Here is a 24,503-nt window from a genome sequence, read left to right on the forward strand (position 1 = left end):
AGCACGTTGGTGACTGACGGAACATCTTGACGGGGGCCCGAGACAGAGGTGGTTCTGAAACTCAGCACACTGGTTTCCTTTCACCCAACAGGAGCCGCAGGTCGAGCCAAGGGGAGGAACACACACTAGTCTGCAGCGCCTGGTTGTTCTGTCATCATTTCCACGGTGAGCAGAACGTTCAGCTCGAACCAGCCAGGGAAAACCCGTCAGCAGGCAGCCGCTCATGGAAACTGAAATAAAAGGCACAGCCCCTGACTGTCAGGTCCTCCTTAACATTACCGGGAGCCAAAAGAAGCAAGAAGAGCGTTCCCATGAACTGGCTCCACCGTGAGCAAACCAGTAGCTGTGTGGGTTTGTCTGCCGGCCCGTGATTCATGCACGGCCGCCAGCACGTCGGCACGCCAGCTCTGCACATCAAAGCGCTTCGGCTCCGTCTGCACACATTCCACAAACCTCATCATTAAGTGTGTTTTCAGTGGATTCTTGGAGCTGAATGTTCGTGCAGTTGTGGTCAGCTCAGCTACTTTCCAAATGGTGATCTAGGTGAAATGAAACGAGGAACGTGGGAGGAAGAGGAGGAAGGGGAGGAGGAGGGGGAGGAGGAGGAAGAGCCACTGGAGCAGCACACGGGTCCATCGGTGACCCTCTGCTGGCTGTGTTGGGCTACGGACGACGTTCTGCAGCTTCCCCCAACATCAGTTCACCAGGACCTGAGAGCAACGAGGCCCCTGAGCTTTGCTTTCATAGCTTTGCCCACCAGATCGAGGTTTCGGCCTCGTGGTTCTCCCAGTGATCAGGGCAGATCAGAGATGATTAAAGATGTCAGGATTCTTTCAAAATAAGACTGATACAAGTTGATCATCTGGAACTTGATTATGGCGGAATGACGTCCAGTTTGTACTGTAAAAGCGACACTTCTCAGTTTTATCTTCTGATATAAATGACAAAATCACACACTTTGACCTCATACAGGTCATGTGACCACGACTCCACTAGAATTCTTTGTGATTGGCTGTTGTCAGCCCGGTACAGATCGTAGGATCCACAGGTGGAGTCGATCACGTAAGAAGCCTGATGGATGTTTTCGGAGACCTTTCAGCATCAGAGGCTCATTTCTGTCCAAATCCTGGGAAAATGACCGCAGAACTCCGGAAAGATTTTGAGACACTTTTCAATTTATTTTCCACAAATGGCTTCAATTTAATAGTCTGCATGTACTTAAGTTCTCATTGATGTTCCAACAGCAAACACAGAATGCAGCACATGTTATGAGTCAGCATTGTTCTCAGGGAATCTCTCTCTCTCACACACACACACACACACACGCACACACACACACACACACACACACACACGCACACACACACACACACGTATTTCTATCTTTTTGGAGATCTCCGTTGGCCTTACCGTTCCCCACCCTCACATCACCACTAACCCCTTAACCTTAACCTTGACCCTAAGCTAAACTCAGTCTTAAGTTTTAATGTTAATTAATGTCAAAATGAATTATGGGGACCGGCCAAAATGTCCTCAGTTTGTAAAAATGTTCTCAGTTTGGTTGTAGAATCAGTAAATATGAAAACTGAGACCCACAATGAGAAAACAAGGCGTTAATGAAAGACTCTAACGACACATCTCCAAACATGTGTTTTCACTCTGCTTTTCTTTATATGCCTTTTGTGAAGCGAAGGAAACGGCAACAACGGCTCCATTGTGCCGTTTAAGAGCAGAGTCCACATTTCAGACATAAACCTTCTGTTTCTTGTGTGTTGGCGCCATAAAACTAAGAAGTCCCATCTGTCCAACGCTGCTGAAAATGAGACATGCATTAGCAGGGCTCATGAATTTCACACTAATTATTACATGTGTTTTTCCACAGGCCCATTATGACTCATTACACAAACACAAACGGACTCAACACAAATGTTCAGGACTGGGAACCAGCAACATCTGATAAGTTATACTCCATTACAATAACCTGCCTCTCCGTTAAAAGGTTGTCATTGATTAGTTGCTGTTTACTTTCCCCTCAAAACTCAAACTAAACCAAATTAAATCAATTGTTTTTGTGGAAAAAATGTCACTGTTCCTCACTGAGCTGTGACAAGATTGCAACCACATTCACTTCCTCTCCCAGTTCCCACTGGTTTGTGTGTCTGTGTCCCATCCCAAACTAATTTCCCTCCAGAGGAGAACTCCCACAGAGAGGCTGGAAAGAACAAGCACTCATGCACTGTACTGGGAAATAAGTTTATCACAGCCGTTTAGATGTTGTGGTCAGATTTCCCCCCTGTGTAGATGAGCTGAAGTTAGCATTTGGAAGTTAGCAGCTATCATGTTCTTAGCATAACCACAATCTGCTGCAATCTGCAAACACCACCCCGAAACCTGGCAGCCGCAGACGTTTGTTTCGGACCTTAAGACACCCAAATTTAATTGTCTCAACCGGCTGTTTGTCCTCGCAGGTGTACGTGCGCTTCACATTTTCCACCTCAGCCACGTTCATGAGAACAAGATGGTGGACGCAAGTGTTAGCCAGGAGTTCCATTAAGGTCAGCACGCATGTTAGCACGCTGGCTAGACTAAACACAACCTTCAGCTGCTTTATTTACAGCTGCTGCGCTGAGATTTCCTGCAGTTGTTGCTGCTCAGCTGCCATTAAAGTCCGATTCAGGACTGATCTGCAAACGATGAGGCGGCGCTTCATTTCTCCCCGGTCCTGGACGAGCTGATGAGAATCTGGTGTGACGGGCAGAGGAATGAGGAGCAGCAGGTGAGGAGAGAGAGTCAACACCAATCACACAAGAGCTACGCAAGCTGGAACGTTCCAGGACTCAGGAACAACCAGCCGATCGGAGGAGGGTCGGTGGGAGGGAGCGTTGAGGGCTGAATCTGAGACCGTTTCCCTTTTAAATGCTGCAGAATCGCTGCATCAATGTTTGTATCATAGTTTTATTGGAGAAAATCAGCCCAAAGCATCCGACACACACAGTTTTTCAAAATGGGATACAGATCTGATTCATTTGAAAGAGGTTAAACCCGCGTTCACTGCAGAATAACACACCTTTAACTCCCCGTTTACCGTCGTCAGCGTTGGTGTGTCCACTTTTAAAATAGGGGAACACGAGCAGGAGACGGTCTGAGGGTCGAGGATGCTCAGATAACTGGATGACAGCATTGTTGGGTGGAGGCCATGTTTTCCTCTGATGGGCTGATAAACAAGGTGGTCTTTATTTACGGTAATCTCCTCGCTGGCCTCATGTTTGCTTTCCCATGGAAATGTGTAAGGATCACAAAATAATCAACGACGGTTGTAATTTCCACGATGCATCGTTATTCTCAAATGTTTGGACAGATGTGAAAACGTTCCACTCTTCTGTCCGGCTGGATTTGGCTGCACGTTAAACTATTTTCAAATGCATAAAGTTGTTTTTCTGTGGGGATTACGTGTGTGTGGTTAACACCGACGGCGCTGCCAAGAGGAAACAAACACACAAATAAACCAAAGAAAATGTTGCTTCGTGTGTTTATGTGAGTGGAGTTAATGGAAGTCTTTGATGTCCTGAGCTGCGATGAGTTCTCCTTTCCAAGCAGAGATGAGTGACCATGAGGTCAGAACTTCATCCCAGTGGAAGCGGTTTCTTTTTTACTGATGAGGACGTTTTCAGGAAGTGTCAGATCACAGAGACGTGACCAAGCTCTCGACCTTCTCTGCTCACCTTCACAGGATCCTCTCAGCAGCTTCACTCAACGTCCGGCTTCAAATCCCCAACATGTTCCTGAGAACTCCACAGAGGAAGGATTTAGAGACGTGAGGTGTCACCAGAGTTGATTCTCTGGACTGATTCCCATCAGATTTACTGCGTTAGCTGCGCTGCTTTACATCAGCCTGTCCAATCACCCCAACAGCCTGGACGAGATTTAAATGCTACTTAATTTACGTCCTCTTAACCGTCATCCAGTCACGACTGCTCCAAGTCCAGAGCAGAAAAAATCACCAATATCTGGGTTTCATTTGACTCTTTTTATCAGATTTCCGAAAGTTGCCATCAATAAAGGGAGCAAATGGGAGAAAAGCTCCAATCCAGAAATGTTGAGTTTGGACTTTATATATTAGACTTTTTAATAGTTACAGCTGCTTTTTACTGTAAATGGCACCAAGTTGATGTGTGGAGGAGCTGTGGGCTGGCAGAGGAAAGATAAATAATGTGGCCAGTTAATCTTTGCCAACAGGAAATGTGGAGGAGAGTCCGCTGATGTGAGCCGGTTAGATCATGGCCGACATTCCCGCCAGAGGGAAAAACACCCGAAAGAGAAAACTCCTTTATACAAAGGTCACTGTTCCAGGGGTCAAAGCGGAGCCGCTAAAATCATCAACCTGAAATGATTTATTACTACGGCAACACACACAATACGCTCCAGATGTCAAACGGGGTCTTTCTCAAGTCTGGGGAGCGGAAGATTTTCCAGCCGCCTGGGAAAAATGAGACAAAAGTGAAGGAACCTTGTGAACGTGTGCAGAAGCTGAAGCTGCCTCTGCACCTGATGGAGCAACTGAAACTGGGAAAGTTCTGCAGCTTTTGGCCGCAGCAACTGGCCCAAACTCCACAGCTCCAGGAAACAAAATCAGGCAACCTCGGATGAACGTTCAGTGAAGGAAAAACTGTGTCGCTTCCTGTCAGCTGGGCCAGGTACTCAGCTATTTTGACCTGGGATCAGGTGGGAGCTCGTCTGCCTGGTAGGATAGAATTCCCGGCTGGATCCGGCCCTCAAGGATCGGGTCTGGATTCCCTTTAATTCTCAGTCAGACCGTTTTTATAGCTTCTCATTATAAATAAAACCAATAATTACACAACTGTAAAATGGTCTTCAGTTAAAAAAAAAAAAAAATCTTTCGGTATAAACTTCTTTTTTATGTTTAGTTTGTAATACATGATATTTTGTGTCCACTATTCTTTTGTTTTTTCTTCCACTCAACAAAATGTGAATGTGAGACAGTTTTGGATCAGAACACGAGTGAAGGAAACATGTTGGGCCCATAAAAGCTCCAATGAGTGCAGCAGAGCCGCTTTAGCTCCCTGTCGGCACCTTCAGGATCTCATCTTTGGAATAGAACGGCTCCTGGATGAGAGGATCCGGGGTCACGACTCTGTTCTGGGAACGTTTCACTTGTTTTTGAGCGGAAAACATCTGCACCCAAAACAAACTGCCGGCCGTTTCTAATGTGCGAGAGGACGGATCTTCACACCTCTGTCACCTCCAACGTGTGTGCAAACGTGAAATAAGCAGTTTTGGAATCACAGAGAAAGATTTTCATTATCTTTCCTTTGTTTCACTGGAATGCCGGAGGATGTTTGGAGCCACATGTGGGAATCTGACAACGGAACCCGTCTGAGGTTAAATCAAAAAATGATCAGATTAAACTTGGAACGAGGATCTGAATTCTGATAATAGGTCCAGAATTGTGGCCGTAAAGTTCAGGGAAATCTGCGTAAATGTTGGAATGTTGGCGGGATGTATTGAAACGCTGCCATATTTTCCACGTTGTTCATAATCAAGTGGTGGACAATTGATTTTAATTTCATTCATCAAGTTTCCAGTCTCTCTCGTTCACTCGTCCATCCAGTTGGCTCTGATGCACAAATGTCTCTGCGAGGTTTCCTCCGTCACGCTCTTCCTCTTCCTCCTCCCCGAGCTCTCTCTCTTTTTTCTCATCCCCTCTTCTCTCTCCCACATCCTCCTGCTCTCATGACTCATCATCCCACATGGAAACATTTGCTCCATGAATGTGAGGGAGCGTTTGCTGCTCTCTGTCAAACAATTCCCCAAAGTTGCAACTGGAAAGGGAAATAAAAAAAAAAAAATCTTTCTGTGAAATAAATGGTCCTGCATTTTATAATGCAGACTAAACGTTACTTTGTTAATTGCTCGAACGCTTTAATGATTAAAACCTGCCAGTTAAACCGCCATCACCCCAGATGTTAGCAAACGATGCCTCCTACTGGCCAAACAGTGGAACTGCCAGATCCCCGACAGTTCACTAACGGCTCATATGCATGAGGCCACATTTTCCACATTTTCCTGAAGCTTAAGGCGCCTCTGATACCAAACACAATGAGCCAGCGAGATGGTCTGGGGCTGGTTTGATGGATTCAGGGTGAGTGACGTGTGTGGAATCAGAAGCATCCTGAACCAAGACGGATCTGGTATTTGGCCATGGGAGACCTCAGAACTATCTTAGAAAGAACTCGATGGTATGCTTGAAAAAAGAGTTCACTGACCCCCTTCAGTCCATTATACACCAGTTTACATGATGTTCAGTGAGCATCAGACACTCTCTGTGCCTCATTAATGTTACAAGTCTGCCCAGATTTAAACAAGCTCCTTTTTTATAACTAAACATTAGGTTTTAGAGATAATTTGCCCAAATCCCAAAAGACAAACAAGCACATTAGCCTGTATCTGTGTGGGAATACCATCTTAAGAGTCCTCTGTCATGTCATGTTCTATGATGATAGTCAGAGGTGACCTCTGACCCCTGGAAAAGATGACCTCATTCAACAGAGCCTAAGACCCTGCAGCTCCACCTGAGCACCAGAGAGCAAGAGTGTTAATATTTGTTGTTGTCAGATACACTCAGACTTTAACAAAAGGTTACTAATTGAATTCCCAGCACATTGTAAAAGTATGAGTTCTGTGGACTGTCGAGGCTGTGGGCAGCAACATGTGCTTGTCTGAGTGTTTCATGCTGCAAACAGCAGTGAAAACCTCCAAAACTTCGCTGAAACCGCGGCACCAAGTCAAACATGTGTATATGCCGTAAGTAGCCTCAGCATTCAGTAAAAATGCTTTTGTGGAAACTCTTGACCTTATGGCCTCACTTCAAAGTGTCCTCCCATCTGCTCTGCAACAGCTTTGACATTTTTAATAAGGAACCTGTAAAACTGAGCTGGTTTATTGACAGTTGCTGAGCTGCTCAGCATTAACCGCCTAAAAGAATTTTAGCATCTGAAAATGCCGCATAGGCATGGAAAGCCCACCTCTGAAAACCTGGGAAGCTTATCAGGTCACACCAGGGACACTGATAAACCATCATTGTTCTGGGTCAGTTGCAGAGGGATATTTTATTAAATGGGCTGTTGCCCATAATCTTTTCCTTGGTTTGGGATTCGAGATGGTGACACTCCAAACTTTCTTTGATATTTAGATAGATAAAAAAATATAATATAAATTCAATATAGTCAAGAAAAAGTACATGGCCCGTACGGGGATCGAACCCGCGACCTTGGCGTTATTAGCACCACGCTCTAACCAACTGAGCTAACCGGCCACGTGACTGGGGGTACAACTGTTTACATTACAACCTGTTGCCACAACATCGATACAGTGAGAGATACAGACACACACACATAAAAATATGACAGAGACACACAAGTTAACATGCAAACAGCTGGTGAGGTAAATAATGAGCACTGGGAATGTTCATGAGACACAGACACACACACACACAGAGGGGGAGTAAATGTATTGCATTTGAACATTCTGAGAAATGAAGCAGACACACCTTCTAAAAAGCTCTGGGGGGACAATAAGTGAAGCTTTATCTGATCTGGGTTCTCCGGTTACCCAGCTATAGACTAAATATAGGCTCAGACTGGCCCTGATGACAGACCCCGGGTCAGTTACTGTTCACACTCCTGCCCAGTGGTCCTGGCATCTCGGCGGCTGCAACACGTGCTGCTATAGAAAAACACCGTCTATACATAGATTTAAAGGGATGAGTCTTGATGTGTAGAAAATCTGTAATATTTGAATGAAAGCAAGTCGGTCTGGTGAGGAGGGACTTTTTACAAGGCAGCAACATTCCATTTATACAATAAAAAGGGCATTTGCAGCCGTCAGGTTTTAACTGAGAGTGTGTGTATTTTATTAGAATGAATAGATATAACCTTCCACTATTGTTCCATCAGGGGTTAAAAGGCTCCTTTTTCTCCTTAAATTACTGGATATTAAAAGGTAACAAGAGCCAAACAGAAGCCAATAATCAACCATGAATGGAAGCAGTCTGTGCTGTAAACAACAACACAAGACTGAATAAGAAACAACTATATATTTATTCAGCAGTCAAAACAAGAAGTGGACAGTCATAAAGAGTGAATCCATATGTTGATGCATACGTGCTGAATATCCTGAAAACCACTCAGCTGATGACCGAAGGGTGCTGGAGGGAGAGGAGGGGGGACAGACACCGATGGGAAAGGCATTCCTGAGCCGGCGGAAGGCTTCCAGCCACATGTGGAGAAACTTCAGAATTCCTTGTGAATTCAAACTCTTCTTCTTGTATCGTCGCACAGAAATGTGTTTGAATTACTTTATCAGAATTCTAACAAGTTTTGGATAATTGCCTCTTTATTTATACATCTAAGAACTGAAAAGTTCTCAAAAGCGGCTCTATTCCTCTTCCACATGTTCCACCTCCTTCCAAACATCAGATATTTCAGCTGGGCTGCAGGAACAAAAGAACACGAACCAAGTGCGTCGATAAGAACTGACGAGGGAACTTATTGGGTGGATTTAACTCGGCAGCAGCGGGGGGAGAGCGAGTCGAACATAGAGAGGACCATGGCTGCCGCTCTGCTTTCACTTTATGGGGAGGGGGGGGGGGTCCCTGCTGGACGTGGGAAAAGGGTCTGTCCAAATTTCAGGCTACACAAAAAGACAAGGGGATGCGGCCGCGGTGGGTTGTCAGTTCTCGAGGAAAGCCACGTAGTCAGTGAGTCTGGCCAACTGCTGCTCATTTGGAACCAATGAGACTGGGGGAGGATCTGTGGAGAGAGGAGGAGAAGCTGAGTCAGAGGGGGATTCCTCAGCGTGCCAAGCACCATCTATCTCCCCGCGTCCCCCCAGATGGAGCTGGGTGGTTTACAAGCCCACGTGTTCGCCTTTTAACCCCTGACTTCTGCCCTCGCCAGAAGTCACAAAAAGGCTTTTTGGAAAACCAAATCTTTTATTTTTGCAATCCTCCAAAACTGTTTGAAGCAGCACTGATGTGTGAAGTAAATGACAAATAAAGGGAAATTGTTCTTTTAACGTTCACGGGAGGCCAGAAAATGTCAAAGATGGGTTTTTGCTAGTTTTGCTGCAGCTATTTTCTCTCTCTACATCAATCACATTTATCCAACGAGTTGGATCAACAGATCAGTAAATGTCTCCTTGGAATTGAGGACATGATAGAAGTCCAACACAAATAACCACACGAGGAATGAAAAGGATGAAGAAGACTTGGAGGGAGTTTTAACATTTCAAATGATTTGAGTCTTTTATCTCTGCTGGAGTGAAATGGCTCCTAAATCACGACTCTCCACATTTAGCTTCATCCACTTAAGACAGAGAGGTGGAGGCCGGAATTCCAAATATTTCACAGCACGACACTGCCACCTACCGGGCTTTTTGGGCATAACCATCCTGGTAGCAGGGTCTGCTTGCCAGCCTTGGCTCACAACACCTTTGGGGGAAAGAAAAGAAAAAACAGGGGGGGTGAGTCCCCCTACAACAGTAAAGAGAGGGACATTAACTCTATTACAGCCTGTGGAAACATCCATACCTTTAACTGCCTCCTCCACTGAGTAGCCCACAAAAGCAGCAAAGTCTTCTGCGGAGATGGACGTGTACGCCTGAGCGACCAGACTGTACGCTCGTTGCCGCGTGCTCTCTGTGAATACCAACAACAGGGGTGCGTTCGTGCGTTGAGTGGGTTTGTTCGTTATCACAAGGAAACGTCGCAACAAACCAGCATTATTAGCAGTCGCTGACGAACATTCTTTGGATAATCCCTTCTTGGTTTTGGTTCAGGCTCCTCTCGTAATGCTCCAATTGAGCGTTCGGGTGAGCAGTAAAACACAAATCTGTTCGACCGTCAGATGTTACATCTTGAGGAGGCTACAGTGACAGCTTTGCCCCATGATGTGGACAACCTCCAAACAAAAGCGGTGGATTTCTCTGATTCTTTCTGCTGTATGGCGAATGGCGTGATGGACGGAGACCGGTCCCTTCACAGGCCGCCCCGTTTATCAGCAGACGCCACCTTTGGCTTCCATAACGTCACGGCTGCTCTAAATATCCGACCTGCCTTGGAACGGAGGAGATAACTTCAAGTGTACGAGGTGATTCCAGCAGCACGTATCTGCTGCCGCCGCGGCCTCTATCACAGAGAGGCCGCAGGGGTTGTGGCCTTGCCTGTTTTATAGCCTAGCAACGCGTAGTGTGTACCAACACGGTCTGTTGGAGCAGCTAGCAGCAGTAACAATAACAAGTGGGATGAGGCGAGACAGCTGTGAGGAAGGCCAGAGATTTGTCCAGAACCTTCTCCCGCCCGCTCCTCCAAACAGCCTCCTGTTGTCTCAAATGAGGTGAAAGAAACTAGAACCTGAAAGACTGTCAAAACAGCCATTTTTTTGTTTGTCAGTTGTGCTTTAACCACGTTTGAAAGATAGAATCATGTTGTGATGTCTGATGAAATATTGTTTCACCATGAAGTCAGATTGTTTTCCCACACTTGTGGGTGGAAAAGTCCCATCAGTTAAATGGGAACTCTTATCTCAGATCATAAATCTGCTCTTTTGTGACGGAACAACCGTCTAGAACTGGAATGTTCAGGAAATGAAATGAGGTCTCTGAGCAGACGTTCCAAATAGTACCAACCAGGTCACCACAGGGGGCTTTTTTGTAACCCGGTCCTCAAAGCACACGTGTATTTTTACCTCTGGCCCCTCGACCGTTAAGCACTGACTCATGTGGCAGCTGGACTGGCCTTTCTTAGTCTGCCCTCCTGACGCTCTGGGGCTGGGTGGGAGCTGCTGAGCAAGAGGTCCGTGAGGTTTATGGCAGAGAAACAGGACCTGGCCCGTCCTGACAATCTATTCAAGGGTCGCTATCATTTCTCCCCCTCTCACCTCTTAAATATAGCCCCAAGTTTTCACCAGCAAAGGCAAAGCAGACAGGGCATGGCAAGGACTTTTATTTTTAAATGCAGCATATTGCCAAGTAAGAGCAGCCCTGGCCTGAGGGAAGGGGGTCTAAAAACTGAACTGCGACTTAAATAAAATTCTGTTTCTTCCTTTTGTTTGGCAGTGAAGCGACTGGCTGTTTAACATCATGCAGTTTTATTCCACATTCCATTATAGAGGGTTGGTGCCTACAGGAACTGATCACGGATCCATCACAAACTTAAACAGTGACTCCAAAGCTTCTCAGATGTTACATACAAGAAAAAGGATCAATCTTCGGTCTGTATTTACATCTATCAACAGAAATTGTCCATTCAAATTGATCAGAAGTACAAAAGTATAAAAAAAAGTTAAGAAAATAACACTGAAATATTGCACTGAAAAGATTCAAGCCCTTTGAGCTCATCAACAACCGATTTCTTCATTTCTTTCTCTGCATCAGACCCTCCCTGTACCAAAAACTAACGAAAAACAACCTATTTTTTTTTTCCACAGTCCATATTCAATTATTATTATTATTCTTCTTCCTCCTCCTCCTCCTCCTCCTCCTCCTCCTCCTCCTCCTCCTCCTCCTCTTCCTCTTCTTCTTCTGCATCCTCAAATTCATCGTCAGTGACTCCAAAGTCCATTTTGGCCAGGACAGCTTCCACGTGCTCTGTTGACACGGTGAAATGGTCCATCTTCTCAAACCCAGGCTCTGGCCTGTCCTGTCCCATGGAGGACTTGGCTGCGTCTTTGGTTTGCGTGATGATGTTCTTGGAGGCCACCAAGAATTCCGCAGCGCCGCCTTGCTCCAGCGCCCTCACAGCCGTGTCCGTGAGCTCTGTACTGGCCTGCAGTCGCTCGCCGTAACGCTTGGCCAGCTCCCGGAGGGACGCCACCTTCTGATCTTGCTCTTTGCCGATCTGGTCCAGGAGAAAGGCCTTGCGCTCTTCGAGGACAGCGTACAACAGGTCAAAGCGTTCAGAGAGCCCTTGCTTAGCATTCTGGGCGTTGTCCTGAACCGCACGGCAGGCGTCCTCCATCTGGTTGAGCAGGGCCTGGAGGCGCCCGTTGCTGGCTACCAGGGTGTCGATGGCGTTGCTCAGCTCAGCCTTCTGGTTCTCGTAAACGGTCATTAAAGTTGCAACCTCGCAGTCTTTATGCTGGCCAAAGACTTTGCAGAGCGAGCAGGTGGGGACCTGGCAGGTCACGCAGTAGATGTTGATCTTCTCCCCTTCGTGCTCCTGGCACATGGGCTCGTTCGATTCTTTAGTCTTCAGGCTGGTTTCTGTGTTGCCGCCGCCGCCGCTGAGTTCTTGCTGCTGCTTGTAAATATCGATAATATTTTCCACCAACAGGTTGCGCTGGAGGCCGTGCACACCGTGGCGGTCAAGAACGACCTCAAATCGGCAGGTAGGACAACGGAAGACGCCGCCAGAAAAGCGGTACGGGTTGCGGGAGTCGTAGAGGTCGCTGGCACAACTGCGGCACAGGTTGTGCTGGCAGGGCAGGATGACCACAGGCTTGGTGAACATGTCCAGACAGATGGGGCAGCTCAGCTGCTTCTCCAGGCTATCCATGGGGCTCGGTGGCCGAACCATCGATCCTGTCCTCTGAACGTCCATCCTGCAAAGGTTTTCGTCTACAGTCAGACTGCTGACCTGACTAACTCTCACGAAAGAAAACTGTCCCCCTCCTGTGGTGTTGTCCTCGCTATGTCCTGCCTCATGTGCGGACGACTAATCTGGCTGAGCTTTAGCCGCTCTCTCCTTTATAGCAGCCCCTCACAGCTGGTGTCATCTGATCCGCTCCACCAACCAGAGCACACATTCTTGCTTGCTTGCTGCCTTGGGACCTTTTCAAAGAAATGCACCCCCCCCCACCCCTGCATGTGTCACATGTCCCAGTGGGCACTTTGTATCCTCTTGGCAAGGTCAGAAACGGTGGACTGTGCTGAGAACACCAGGGTCCATGTGACATGACTCAGGAGCCTCTGCTGGGGGGCACAGCCAGGTCTAAATGGTAAACATGTTGATGTCAACAGTGCACGAGTCCTGCGCTGTTTCGGTCATTTAGACGCTCCGATTTATTGTTTTTGCCACCATGTTTATGTTCCATGTTCCATCCAGGTGATTAAATTTAATTCCATTAAATTCACCACTTCACAGCCCCAACCGAGATGTCATCAGCAGTTATTGCGCAACTGTCTTATGACACCATCCACATCAGCAGCTCGAGGACATCAACACAAGGTACCGAGAACACGCAGGAGAAGCTATTCTTACGCTCTTACAACACAGACAGCCAAACCTCTGAGCACGAGGGAAATCATTTCATGTCAACAAAACAACCAAATCGATCCTAAATTCCATAAAACATAACATGCCTGCACGTGCACTTCCCTATGAGTGAATAATATAATAAAATTGATGGAAATTCATGCTAGGAAAGCACAATGAAACATTATCTTTCCTCGTAATGGTTGTTTGACAAACTGATAGATGGAGAAATCGATACGATTAGATGTTTACCTCGAAGGGCTTCCATGACTGGAAGAATATTCTCCGACCACTGGAAGGCTGCAATCGCTGTGTAGATTCCTGGAAAGTCGCGCTGCCAAATCCGCTGGCCGACAGCCCAAATAGCCGTTAATTCAGGGTTTGCCTGCACATAAACATTGAAGCATTTGATTTCCTAGATACAACCAGAGGGGCCCCGAATCAGTGACTCCTGTAAACTGTGGACATTAACACAAGCCCCCCCCCCCCCCCCGTCAGGCCCCTGGGTGTGAACTACGAGCTTCTAAAAACTATTAAAAACAACCACATTAGGAGGTTTGAAAATAAAAATTAATAACTGACATGGACAAAAGTCCTATTTCATGTAGATAAAAGATATATATGTCAATTAGAAGAAATATGGTGGGCTATTTATCATTTAGAGGTGTATGGGTGAGTAAACCTTTTGCTTACCGACTTTATTGCCTGTGGGGTCCGTTTCCACAGATATCTGGCATTATTCCTGTTTGACAAAACACCACAACATTACAATGACTTGGGGATTTTTCTCTTTATTTCCTGAAGGCTTTTGTCTCTAAATTAAGCCGGTGCTGTGCCTCACTTTCAGGAGGCCAAACACCAACTGCGAAGGGTTCCGATCCCAGCTGCAGTTTGCGTGGAGTCAACTCACATGTCATTATGAAGGAAATAGAGAGACAGCAGCTGAGCGTAGACCTGAGGAGTGGCGATGCCCCCTGGAGCCTGTTCACATGAATGACATAAGGAAATGCATCCAAAGAAAACTTAACGTATAACGTGACAAATCTCATCGACTAATTATTATCTAGAACATTTCACTGTAGTCTCCTCATTCAATACCACAAAGCGTAACATAGAGAAACAGTTTACAGCGGTTATCGAATTCTTGTAACATCTGTATATTTACGAACAAGGTCTTTCCCGAGTTTGAGATCAACATTACACGTTTTAGATGCAGAAAATAAATAAATAAACGGGAGTAACTATGAATGTAATGATGAGTTGCGTTAGCTAGCTCAGCTATCTGCTGTGCGCTAACAGCAACAAGAGTAGGAATGACGATACAGTTTGATTGCCTACTGTATTTACATGGTATTCGTTGGTCTACGAGTTGATTCAAAGCACACCTCAAGCAAAAATTATCTAAAATAGAGTTTTCTCGGAAAGATTGAAACAACTTGTCTGCTTAGCCCTGGTGCTAGCCTACCTTCAGGTAACTGTCACAAACAAATCTGTCAAAGGGGGACAGCAGGGATTGACATTTACTACAGCACGAAAGGGAATATGCATTCTGGCATCCAACGCTTACCTCCAGCTCTTGAGTTTCACATTGGTCTAATAACTTATCAAAATTTTCCTCCATCATCACAGCACTAGGCATGATGATGCCCAGCTGCTGCACCGGAAGCTTCTTCTTCGGTATAATTACGTCAGAGCAACGACACACTGGGCGCATCACTGCCCTCTATTGGATGGAGTGCAAATAACCACCAGATAAGATTTGAGCCAGTAAAAGACGTAAAAACTAAGTGTTTTGGTGTTTTTTCTTTCTTTCTTTGAGTACGTTATTATTATGATTGAGGGTTTATCCCATGGAAACCTTTCTTCAGCTCAATGTCAGTCTCCCAGCTGAGTTTCTGGGGTGGCTGTTGATAAGTGATAAAAGTACTTCAAACAGAAAAACAATTCTGTTAAATGATTCACTAATTTGTTTTGAATTAAACACACTTTAACACTTTAAGCCTGGAGAGATGACGTCTGCAAAACTTTTTCCACCCTCACCTTGAGTCTGAAACTTTCTTTTTTTCTATTATTTTTTATTTCTCTTGAGAGCCACATTCGGCATCTCTGTGAATTCCTGCCTTAAATTCACTAATGATCCTCCACTGCCAGCCAATTCCCTCTTCTGTATTTTGATCCCTTTTTATCTCCCGTTGTCTTTGACGTGTATTTTTCCTCCAATGAAGAACTGATCGAGCACAGCAGGCAGATTGGTTGTGCTCCCACCATTGTGACATTTTAAAATTACTACTATTTTTTCCTTTCTGCAGTTGTTATAGAGGAAGTGTCTGCATTCTCACTTTATCCTCCTGACATTTTCAACCATCTGTCCGTGACAGCATTAAGCGTTAAAGTCAATGTGGGGGCTCTTATTTTGCTTTGTAGCTTGAGAACATCATTTGAATTTAGTGAAGTTATACCTGCTGTTTGATGCTTCTTTTGAATTAATTTTCTGATTTCATCATTTAAACATTCTGACTCAAAAGATCAAAGGGAGCCATTTCTAACTATAAAAACTTTTTTTTATGCTCAACTCAGTATATTTTATTCCCAGATTTGAAATGTTGCAGATTTGAAATGCTGCAGAAAAGTGATGCAGCAGATTTAGCAGCGGGGGGTACATCTGCTGTTCACATGGGGGATTGTCTAAAAAACCAGTCAGCAATAAAATAAAGTCAAGTGGCAATAAATAAAAAATGTCTTGAAACAATGCCTAAGCCATGATTAAAGTATAAAAAATATATTTCCATTATTGGTATCAATAACTAATTTATATCATATGTTGGACACTTTAAATCATAAGATGATTCAACATTTATGAATAACTAAATATTATTATAGAAGTCTCTCTATATGTTCGACTAATAAAAGATCTGTTGATGTATATCCATGACTATATATCTATACCTTTATATGTATGTACAGTATATATACTGTGTATATATATATATATATATATGTATATATATATATATATATAGAGAGAGAGAGAGAGAGAGAGAGAGAGAGAGAGAGAGAGAGAGAGAGAGAGAGGGAGAGAGAGAGGGTGTATTACATTGTCATGTCTATAAATTTTTATTGTGTAATTGAGAGATTTGCTTTTCATCAACATTCCAGTTAATTTCGGGGTTCATCCGTAAACCTGCAGTAACAAAAGTCACCGCTTGTTGGCAGCATTGTTCAGATTTGCTGTCTCAGGAGGTTCCGCTGTCCAGAGCTGGGAGCGAGGTTATTTTTAACTCACAACACAAAGATCTGAAGGCTGAATGTGCAAAATGTGAAGAACTGAGCAGCAACATCATCCATTTCCTCATTTTGCTTTGCTTTTATCTTCAGCTAAGAAATTCATGGCGCTTATTTTCCACGCTGCACCCACCACGTCCACGTCTCTGGACACATCCTCCATATTAAAAGAACTTCAGGCCTGAGCTTCTGTTATTTTCTCTGGTAGAGGATCAGAGAAATGCAAAGTGTTAATACACAAACAGAAATCCTCTGACATATGAATAAATCACAATAACACAGGGAATATATCGGAACATGTTTCCTCTCACTGGATTTTAAAGCTGTAAAACTGAAGCGCAGTCTTGAGCAGAGAGTTAATCAGTATTAGGGAGGCTTTTGTGGATGTTCTATGGCAAGGTAGATAGAAAGATAACAGAATAAATAATAATAAGCTGTATTAGTAATATGCTAATGTTGTTTACTCAGCTTTATTCTGCAGTTGTGGTGAGTCTCAGGGTTTAGCTTCACCGTCTGCATCAGTGGAATTAATAAACATTCACAGTGATCCTCTTGTTTATATCAAATATTCCCTCCTCAGCTGATCCCTGCAGGGATCTCTGGATCTGCGTGTGTGTGTGTGTGTGTGTGTGTGTGTGTGTGCGTGTGCTGGGGAGTGAGTTTGTTGGGTGAGATCAGCTAATAGATTGTGCTCTTTTCCACCTGTGTAAACTGTGTTGTTTCTGTGTTGTTGATCTTTGAACCTTTGAATGAGTGGAGTGCTTCAGTAAGTGAGTCGGCGCTGCCTCGCTCAGCCTCACATTACAGCAAGTAAGTAAACGCTGGAGAGTTTGGTTCTTCCCGCAGTCATTCTGCTTCCTCTGGCCGCTATTAGAGGAGCTAATGGTTTCATAACACACAAAATCAAGTGCAATGTTTTCCTGAAACACTGGGAATATGAAGGGAAACGATACTGAATGACTCTAAGAGACCACTTCATTCACACCCTCTTCTAACTGGCAGCAGTTGGGAATGATGTTATTCAAACTTGAGGGGCTACTCCAGGAACCTTCTTCGAGGTCGCGTTCGATCCACCAACATTAGCAGGTCAGCCTGCGAGCATCTTAGTGATGATGAGGATGATGAACCTTCATCCACAGCAGCAAAGCTCCACCCACAGCTAGATATTGTTCAGAGGAACCTTCATCCCACTTTAGCCACTCTAAGAACTCTGGATGAGTTCCTCAGGCTGAGGAGGTCACCACTGGAGGTTTGGAGCTCATCCAACAGACACTTCTTTTCATGGAGAAGTTCTTGTCTTTGGAAAACATCTGTGATTATTACTGAGCTTCTGACTCAAGTGAAGAGTGTTTGGACCAAATACTTGTGTGTTTAGTGGCAACTCTTACTCAAAGATGTGGCCACAAAAAGAGAAGAGTCAGTCTAGCGGCAGAACAGCTGCTCATTCCAGTCGCGTCCGCTTCCTGTTCTTCACTCGATTTCGGATCTGGACAGGACTCAAGGACACTTTTGCTGATTGTTCATCTGTCACCATATTAATAATGCAGCACTTTAAACCCCTTTTCCCCAACGAATATTGTCCATGAATGGCTTCCACCTCTTGACCTTCTCACCCAGATAGCAGGCTGTGATCGTTGCCAGTATCATCGATTCCTCCATTCGCCTCGGCCCTCCTCTCTGCCCCCTCCGAGTCCTTCAATGGTAACATCGCCGCATAAATCATTCATTCTCAGTGCTCCTGGCCGGGAACAAACCAGCTCTCATGTTTAAAACAAAGCCACTCATTTGTTCCAATAATGGAGTGGGCTTCATCACTTTTGCATCCTGTGTAGAGGCCATCCCAGTCCTGCTCTTCCTCCTCATGCGGCTGCTGCTGCTCCCTGTAGATGGTTCAAGGCTTCGGCTCCATCTGTTCTCAGTCTTCGCCATCTTCTCAGGCACACTGGAGGGGGATAAACAAAGGTGGGCTGATTCACCAAACAGCTGAGGGAAATGGTTTGTTTTGCTTTTGTTGGTCCACGCTAGCGCTTTGCTCACCACCGCTGCAGCAGGAACATCTTCACAGGCCTTCATTTGAGCCCAAAACAGCTGCCAAAAACAGTCTGAGTGTGTGTGTGTGTGTGTGTGTGTGTGTGTGTGTGTGTGTGTGTGTGTGTGTTGGGAGAGAATTGCTAGAATCGCAAAGGCAGACACATTTTATAGGAATCAGTTTAATTTTTAATTTGCAGTCTTTGGACTCGGACGATGATGATCCAGATCCATTTTTAAAGATTGCTGGAGCAGCCCGCCGTCCTCCGACTGCCGTTTCACGGTTGATTCCTCTCTTTTTCTCTTCCCGGCAGCAGGTTGGACGGCGTCTCCTTCAGGTCTCTTATTCTACCTGACAGCGTGGTGTAGATGTCAGTCACGTGTGCTGCGCTGTTGTTGGCGGTGTCAGAGGAAAACAATTACAATCATAGCTTTGGACTACTTCCAACACAGAGCTGCCACAAATCCTCGACAGGATGATTGCAGTGTTGGTTCGCCTGTGCTGCAGCTTCTGAAACACCCCTGGAGTCACGCTGAGGCACGAGCACGGCGGCGCCGCCGAAGTCTCCGTGTGATCCCGAGAAACATCTGGCAAACCCGGGCTGCTTCCGGAATGATGATGAGGTTTTGCTGTAATTGAACAGAGAAAACTAACGGAGCCATTTTGGATCTCGCAACCCCGGTAACTACAGGAGCACGTCCTGACCTTCTCTCTCATCATCATCATCATCATCTTTACGCTGAGCGTGGGGTTCAAACTCCAGCCGATAGAATCAAAATGATCAGCATGTGAAGAATCGAGGACGGGCGTCTGTGTGTTCGGTCTAGAATACGAAGGGATCTCCCACCGCGGTGTAACTGGACGGGGAGGACGAAGACGATTAAAACACAGGTTTAAACACAGGTGGAAGCTATGAGGGTGAGTGAAGCTTCACATGGGCAGGAAGCAAAGCAGCCTGAAATGACCCCAAAAGCTGGTTTTCAAACTCAAACAAGAAATGTTTCCAGGACGAGAAAACCCGATGAACAATTCACAGGTGAGGCTATAAAACATCCCTTACAGACAGAAACGACGGATTAAAGTGAGTCTGCTCCTCTGAGGCTCCACAGGCAGCACCGTTTGGGGCTACCGGGCCGCTTCACGTGTCCCCGGTGGACGACTTCTGGCAGCTGGACGGCTGGCATTGAGGACAGTGTTTCCACCAGCCATCCAGATCATCCCGAGCTCAGAGAGGATTTGCAACTGACCCAAATTCTGCAGCAGCAGCAGCACAGTAAACAGCAGCTCTGATCTATTTCACACGGATACTGTTTCATTCCTGGAAGTGGTTTTGGCACGGTTCATCTCAGCGAGGACATGAATTATTTCATTAGTGCTGCTGACAGCAAATGTGTATTTTTAGCAGCCTTTGAAATGTGATTTGACCAAACTCTCCGGAGAATTTTGTGGGAACAAGAAACAATTAAACATTTCAATATTGACCAAAGAAAGGGGGTGAGGGCAGGAGCCCTGTGCTGACATCATCAGTGGACGTCTAAATCTGTGTGTGAGAGACCGCAGCTTCTGCTCCAGCTGTTTGATTTGCTACGCTGCAGTGGCGGAGGAGACACAAGCTGCCAATGGAAATCAAAACCCATCTCCATCAATCTGCTCATTACAGTCTGTGGGCTCTGTGTTAGCGGCCGCGGCTATCGATGACAATCTGGCAGAGTGCATCAATAATTCAGAGTCTTATCTGCACTCATCTGGAGCTGCAGATAAACAGAGCGGCGGGGGAGCACTTGTGGAAATTGTATATGCTCACTGAAGTTGGCATCAAAAATAGAACTGACAGCAGGCAAAACTATGTAATTAGTTTCTCAGGGCAACAAGTGGATTAAATGGTTCTGTAACACGCCAACACTATTTCTTCCTTTTCCTCATGTGACTTTTATAAAGACAAAGACTTGAACAGCCTCTCTGGACCTTTAGCTCACGGGCTGGGGCGCCAAAACTGCCCAGACAGGGAAACATCTTCACCTTTAGGGTCACTGTTTGATCTTCTGGACTTAAACCTCTTTGGTGATATGTCAGCAAGGATCCTGGTTGGGCAACGTAGGTGGTGGTGGCGTTCAGCGAAGCATAAACCTTCATCGACGTTTTGACCAGCGCATCAGCGCTCAGAATGGTTTCCAGAAAGCGTGTAGTTATTTTTATTTCTGGGATTATTTTGAGAACCTCTCTGAAGCTGGAAGACGTCCTATTTTTACCCTGCAGAGGTTGTCTTCACAGGGGATGATGAACCTTCTCGGATGAGGGGCTCTGTGACATGTTGTCAGTGACGGTGGAGAAGAAGAGACGTTTGCTTTCTCTCCCCTCCCACCTGCACACGATGCATTTTTATTGCCTGTTTATTACTTTCCTTTGTCACCAAAACTTCTTGACGTCTCCTCTCTTGACCCTCGTCAGCGCTGTTTTGATTACGTGCCAGTGATGCTGAGCCTGATTAACGACCTGACTAATTTAGTCTGATGTGCAGTTTAAAAGTAAGTTGATCAGGTATATTGCAAATGGAAAAATGGAAGCCAGAATGATTCTGTTGGATCTGTTGTGTCTGTTCCAGCCTGTTATCAGCGTTGGGTTTTGTCTGCACACAGTGAAACTTACTAACAGGGAAGAGGAACTTGCCTAAAATAGCACCAATGCTAAACATTAGCACCACATAAATTCTCCCTCTGCAGGTGTGTCTGGCTAATTTACTGAGAGGATTTGCTGCCAGGATGTGGAAAAAGAAGTGGGAAACAGACAGAGCTCCAAAAACAACTGCAGCTGCAGGGAAGACTGGGAGGAATCAGGAATTTCAAGCAGCAGAAATCATTGATGTCAAAACTAACGCCTGAGTGCATGACAGGTGAAATAAGAATAATTATTGTTCTTACTGATTTGTATTATTCCAGCCACAGCACGTTTTACCAGAGATGTATTACAAATTGAGTTTTTATTTGCCTGAATGTGATTTTTTTCACAATACATGGCACCAAAACCTGCCCAGGTAGCATCCTATATGCACGACCCACATGCAGCCCGGCTGTCAGGGACCAGATGAGAACCCAAGAGCAACACCAGAGTTCGGTTGAACACAGTTTTATTTACAGGAACAGAAGGCAGACAGGACTCACAGGGGAGCGGGCAGGACCGACTCATCGGGGACAGGCAGGGTCAAGTCCAGGCAAAAGGCAAGCAGCAAAACACTGGAGAGTCATGAGAATCACAGGACAATCTGGCAGGGAGGCAGCGTAACTCCGGGAACTAAAAAGGGGGCTCGTTACGGTGCTGATTCGCCACAGGTGCGCGGGGCAAACTAGGACTCAGGCGGGGTTGCCCACAGCTGTGACTCTGGCAGCTGATCAGTGTGCAGGAGAGGGAAAAGGATCCTTCTCTTCACCCAGAATCATGTCCTCTAATGATTTTCAGATCAATTTTGCTTTTATTGCACTTTTAACTGCTAAAACATTTATTTTTTGTGTGTGTTATGTGTTTTGCTTGTTTAATACTGGATATTCATGAACTAAATCCTGGTCTCGCTTCCATTTTTTACTGAATGTGTTTAAAATTTAAACATGGATTTGCAACCACCTCTGGCCAGGGGATTAGTATGCATCCTGCCTCAGTTTCACCAGCCACCAGCCTGTTTCAAAGACGGCACCAGGAGTTTTCATTACAGTTAATTGCTCCTTTTGTGGATTTGCAAAGTCCTGAAAGCAAAGTTATTACATAACATAAAAGATTAAATACACTAATTAAAAGCCGAAAAAAACTCTTCTTCTTGTGTCAAACTGTATTATCAACAGAGCCAGAAATGAGGCCCAGATGTTGCAGCACAGTTTTACGTGTCTCTGGAAGTTTTTGTTGCTTTCTTTTTGCCTGTAAAAGCTCTACAGAGGCCAACATTATCTGCACAATCTCAAAGTTTCTCTTGAGCTGAAAGTCTCAAGCTCCACTTGCACAAAGAGCAGCGAGGAGTAAAATCAAAGCTCCTCCAGTGACGAGGCTCCTTGAGACTCCAGAGAAGCCTTTTCTCCTTTAAAACTCATGATTTTTCATCACCACATGTTTCACTGTAAGCCCAAATCTTTTGTATCCCATTTGCATGTGTGCGCTGGGATGTAAAGGTCAAACGGTGATCCTGACTCAGCTGTTTGAGCTGCAGCCTGTTGCCTGTTGACATATGGAGACAATGACGTGTCTGCATGCTGGCAGCTCCGCCGCGTTACCGAAGTCTGGCCAGTGGGAACATAGTTTGTAGATGTTTAAACTCTTTATTGCTTCTTTGCCCTTTTTATGTGGGTTTTATTTGTTATTCTCAAACTTGTGCTGCTCAAGTTTAACTAAACCAGCCCAGCAGATGGTTCCTGGCCGAGGACACCATCAGTTACCCAGATAAACGAACCAGGTTTCTTCATCCAAGCTTCTCACTTCATATTTGGTCATTTATAGGAGTTTTAACAAGCGTCATATTTTCCGTTATAAGAAGGCTAATGTGCAGGATCCACCATGACATCCAGAGACAAACATGCACTCTCTCCCGGGACACTGAGTATGCAGGCTAGCTAACGACAGTAAACCGTATAAACAGTAGAAAGGCACCACTTAAACTGATGTAGAAGCCAATGAAAAAGGGAGTTTTCTGCGGGGATTTAAAGGTCAGTTGAGACGGAGCTGATCTGTGCTGATCTGAGATGGATTTAAAGGACAAATATAGACAGTCATTTCTCCTAAAGCCGTCAAGCAAGAACAGGATGTGAACAAAGTGAATTCCAGGATGATACAAAGCAAGAAAATCCGATTTTATGTAAAGCAGTCCCACGCACACAAAAGCCTTGAATAATTTTTTATTTTTTTTGCTTTGGATATAAAATGTTCAATTAACCGTCTGGGCAGCTTGAATCAGGAGTTGAGCAGAAAAGAAATGTTTCATAAAGGATTTTTATATTGTTCTCCAAATGATTGCCGAAGCACCACAAAGCTGCTTTACCTCATCAATGAAGCACAAACTGTTTAAAGGTTTGGATGTGTGAATTTTGGTTTGATATTTTACAGAGGACAGTAATTAACATCAATGAGGGAAGCCGCTGCGGTCCAAAGTATTATTTCATTACATTGTTATCGTCACTGAACATGGGTTCTACAGAGCAGCCATTGTGGCTTGATTCCAGTTATCAATATGAAATTAAAACTGGGTTTAATGTCTTCCCAGAGGGGGGAATTCCTCCATTTTCACACAGCCATCATCACGTGTCCTCAGCCGTACATTTAATAAGGTGGAAAACTTCTAGGTCAAAGAGCTTTAACATTAATGGGGCTCTCTGTAGAACACGCGATAGAGGCTCAGCTCTCAATTCATCATAGATGTCTTACTGTAAGGGTTTTCCCTCCATGGATTTACTTTGCTTCCCTCTATTTTCTCTGTAATTATGAAAAAGTCTTAAATAGAGCTCCTCATTAATCATTTTCTGTCTGACAAGCACCCATATTGTACAGAAGAGTGCATCAGGGTCCCAAATGCTGCAGAGAATCTGCAGAAAAGAGATAATATGACCCCCGCCCCGCTGCAAGGTTGTTTTCAAGGTTAAAGTTGTCACTGCACAGAAAAAACTGAATGCACTCAGTTGTCATGTTGTAACCCCCCACCCCTGAACCTGATTACAACAAAGGCTCAGCCTTGCACCGCTGAGTAACGCTGCTCAGTGCTGCCGCTCTTTACATCTCTGCAAATGAGAAATAATGGCATTAATGAGCCACTTCCTGAGAAACACATCAGGGCTGCAGGACCTTTACTCTCTAGGTCCTCTTCAAGGAAGAGGACCTCAAATTCCCAGGCTTTCCTGCCCGCCCTTGGCCCTGTACCATCACCGCAGCGTCTCTTTAGAGACCTCTGTCTCA

At 45.2% G+C, this 24,503-nt stretch overlaps 2 protein-coding genes and 1 non-coding gene across 5 annotated transcripts; all 3 read right to left on the reverse strand.

Moving 5' to 3' along the window:
• Positions 1-7,259: 7,259 nt before the first annotated feature.
• On the reverse strand, positions 7,260-7,333 carry trnai-aau (transfer RNA isoleucine (anticodon AAU)). Its single transcript has one exon. It is a non-coding gene; the product is annotated as a tRNA-Ile (tRNA).
• Positions 7,334-8,053: 720 nt separating this feature from the next.
• cops8 (COP9 signalosome subunit 8) lies at positions 8,054-14,979 on the reverse strand. The gene is made up of 7 exons (XM_029846003.1): positions 14,838-14,979; positions 14,181-14,251; positions 13,964-14,012; positions 13,523-13,655; positions 9,608-9,715; positions 9,446-9,508; positions 8,054-8,828 (listed from the first exon to the last, which is right to left on the reverse strand). The coding sequence occupies exons 1-7, from the start codon at positions 14,907-14,909 to the stop codon at positions 8,749-8,751; spliced, it is 576 nt and encodes a 191-aa protein (XP_029701863.1). The 5' UTR covers positions 14,910-14,979; the 3' UTR covers positions 8,054-8,748.
• Positions 11,006-12,788, reverse strand: LOC101067000 (E3 ubiquitin-protein ligase TRIM63-like). Of its 3 annotated transcripts, none has more exons than XM_029845994.1 (2): positions 11,565-12,787; positions 11,006-11,534 (listed from the first exon to the last, which is right to left on the reverse strand). In XM_029845994.1, the coding sequence occupies exons 1-2, from the start codon at positions 12,614-12,616 to the stop codon at positions 11,525-11,527; spliced, it is 1,062 nt and encodes a 353-aa protein (XP_029701854.1). In that variant the 5' UTR covers positions 12,617-12,787; the 3' UTR covers positions 11,006-11,524. The 3 variants fall into 3 exon arrangements, with proteins under 3 accessions (XP_029701854.1, XP_003962190.2, XP_029701849.1); XM_029845989.1 differs by having other exon boundaries at positions 11,008-11,554; positions 11,585-12,787; XM_003962141.3 differs by having other exon boundaries at positions 11,006-12,788.
• Positions 14,980-24,503: the final 9,524 nt, after the last annotated feature.

Source organism: Takifugu rubripes, chromosome 1 (assembly GCF_901000725.2).
Source record: "Takifugu rubripes chromosome 1, fTakRub1.2, whole genome shotgun sequence".
In the NCBI taxonomy this organism is placed as follows: domain Eukaryota; kingdom Metazoa; phylum Chordata; class Actinopteri; order Tetraodontiformes; family Tetraodontidae; genus Takifugu; species Takifugu rubripes.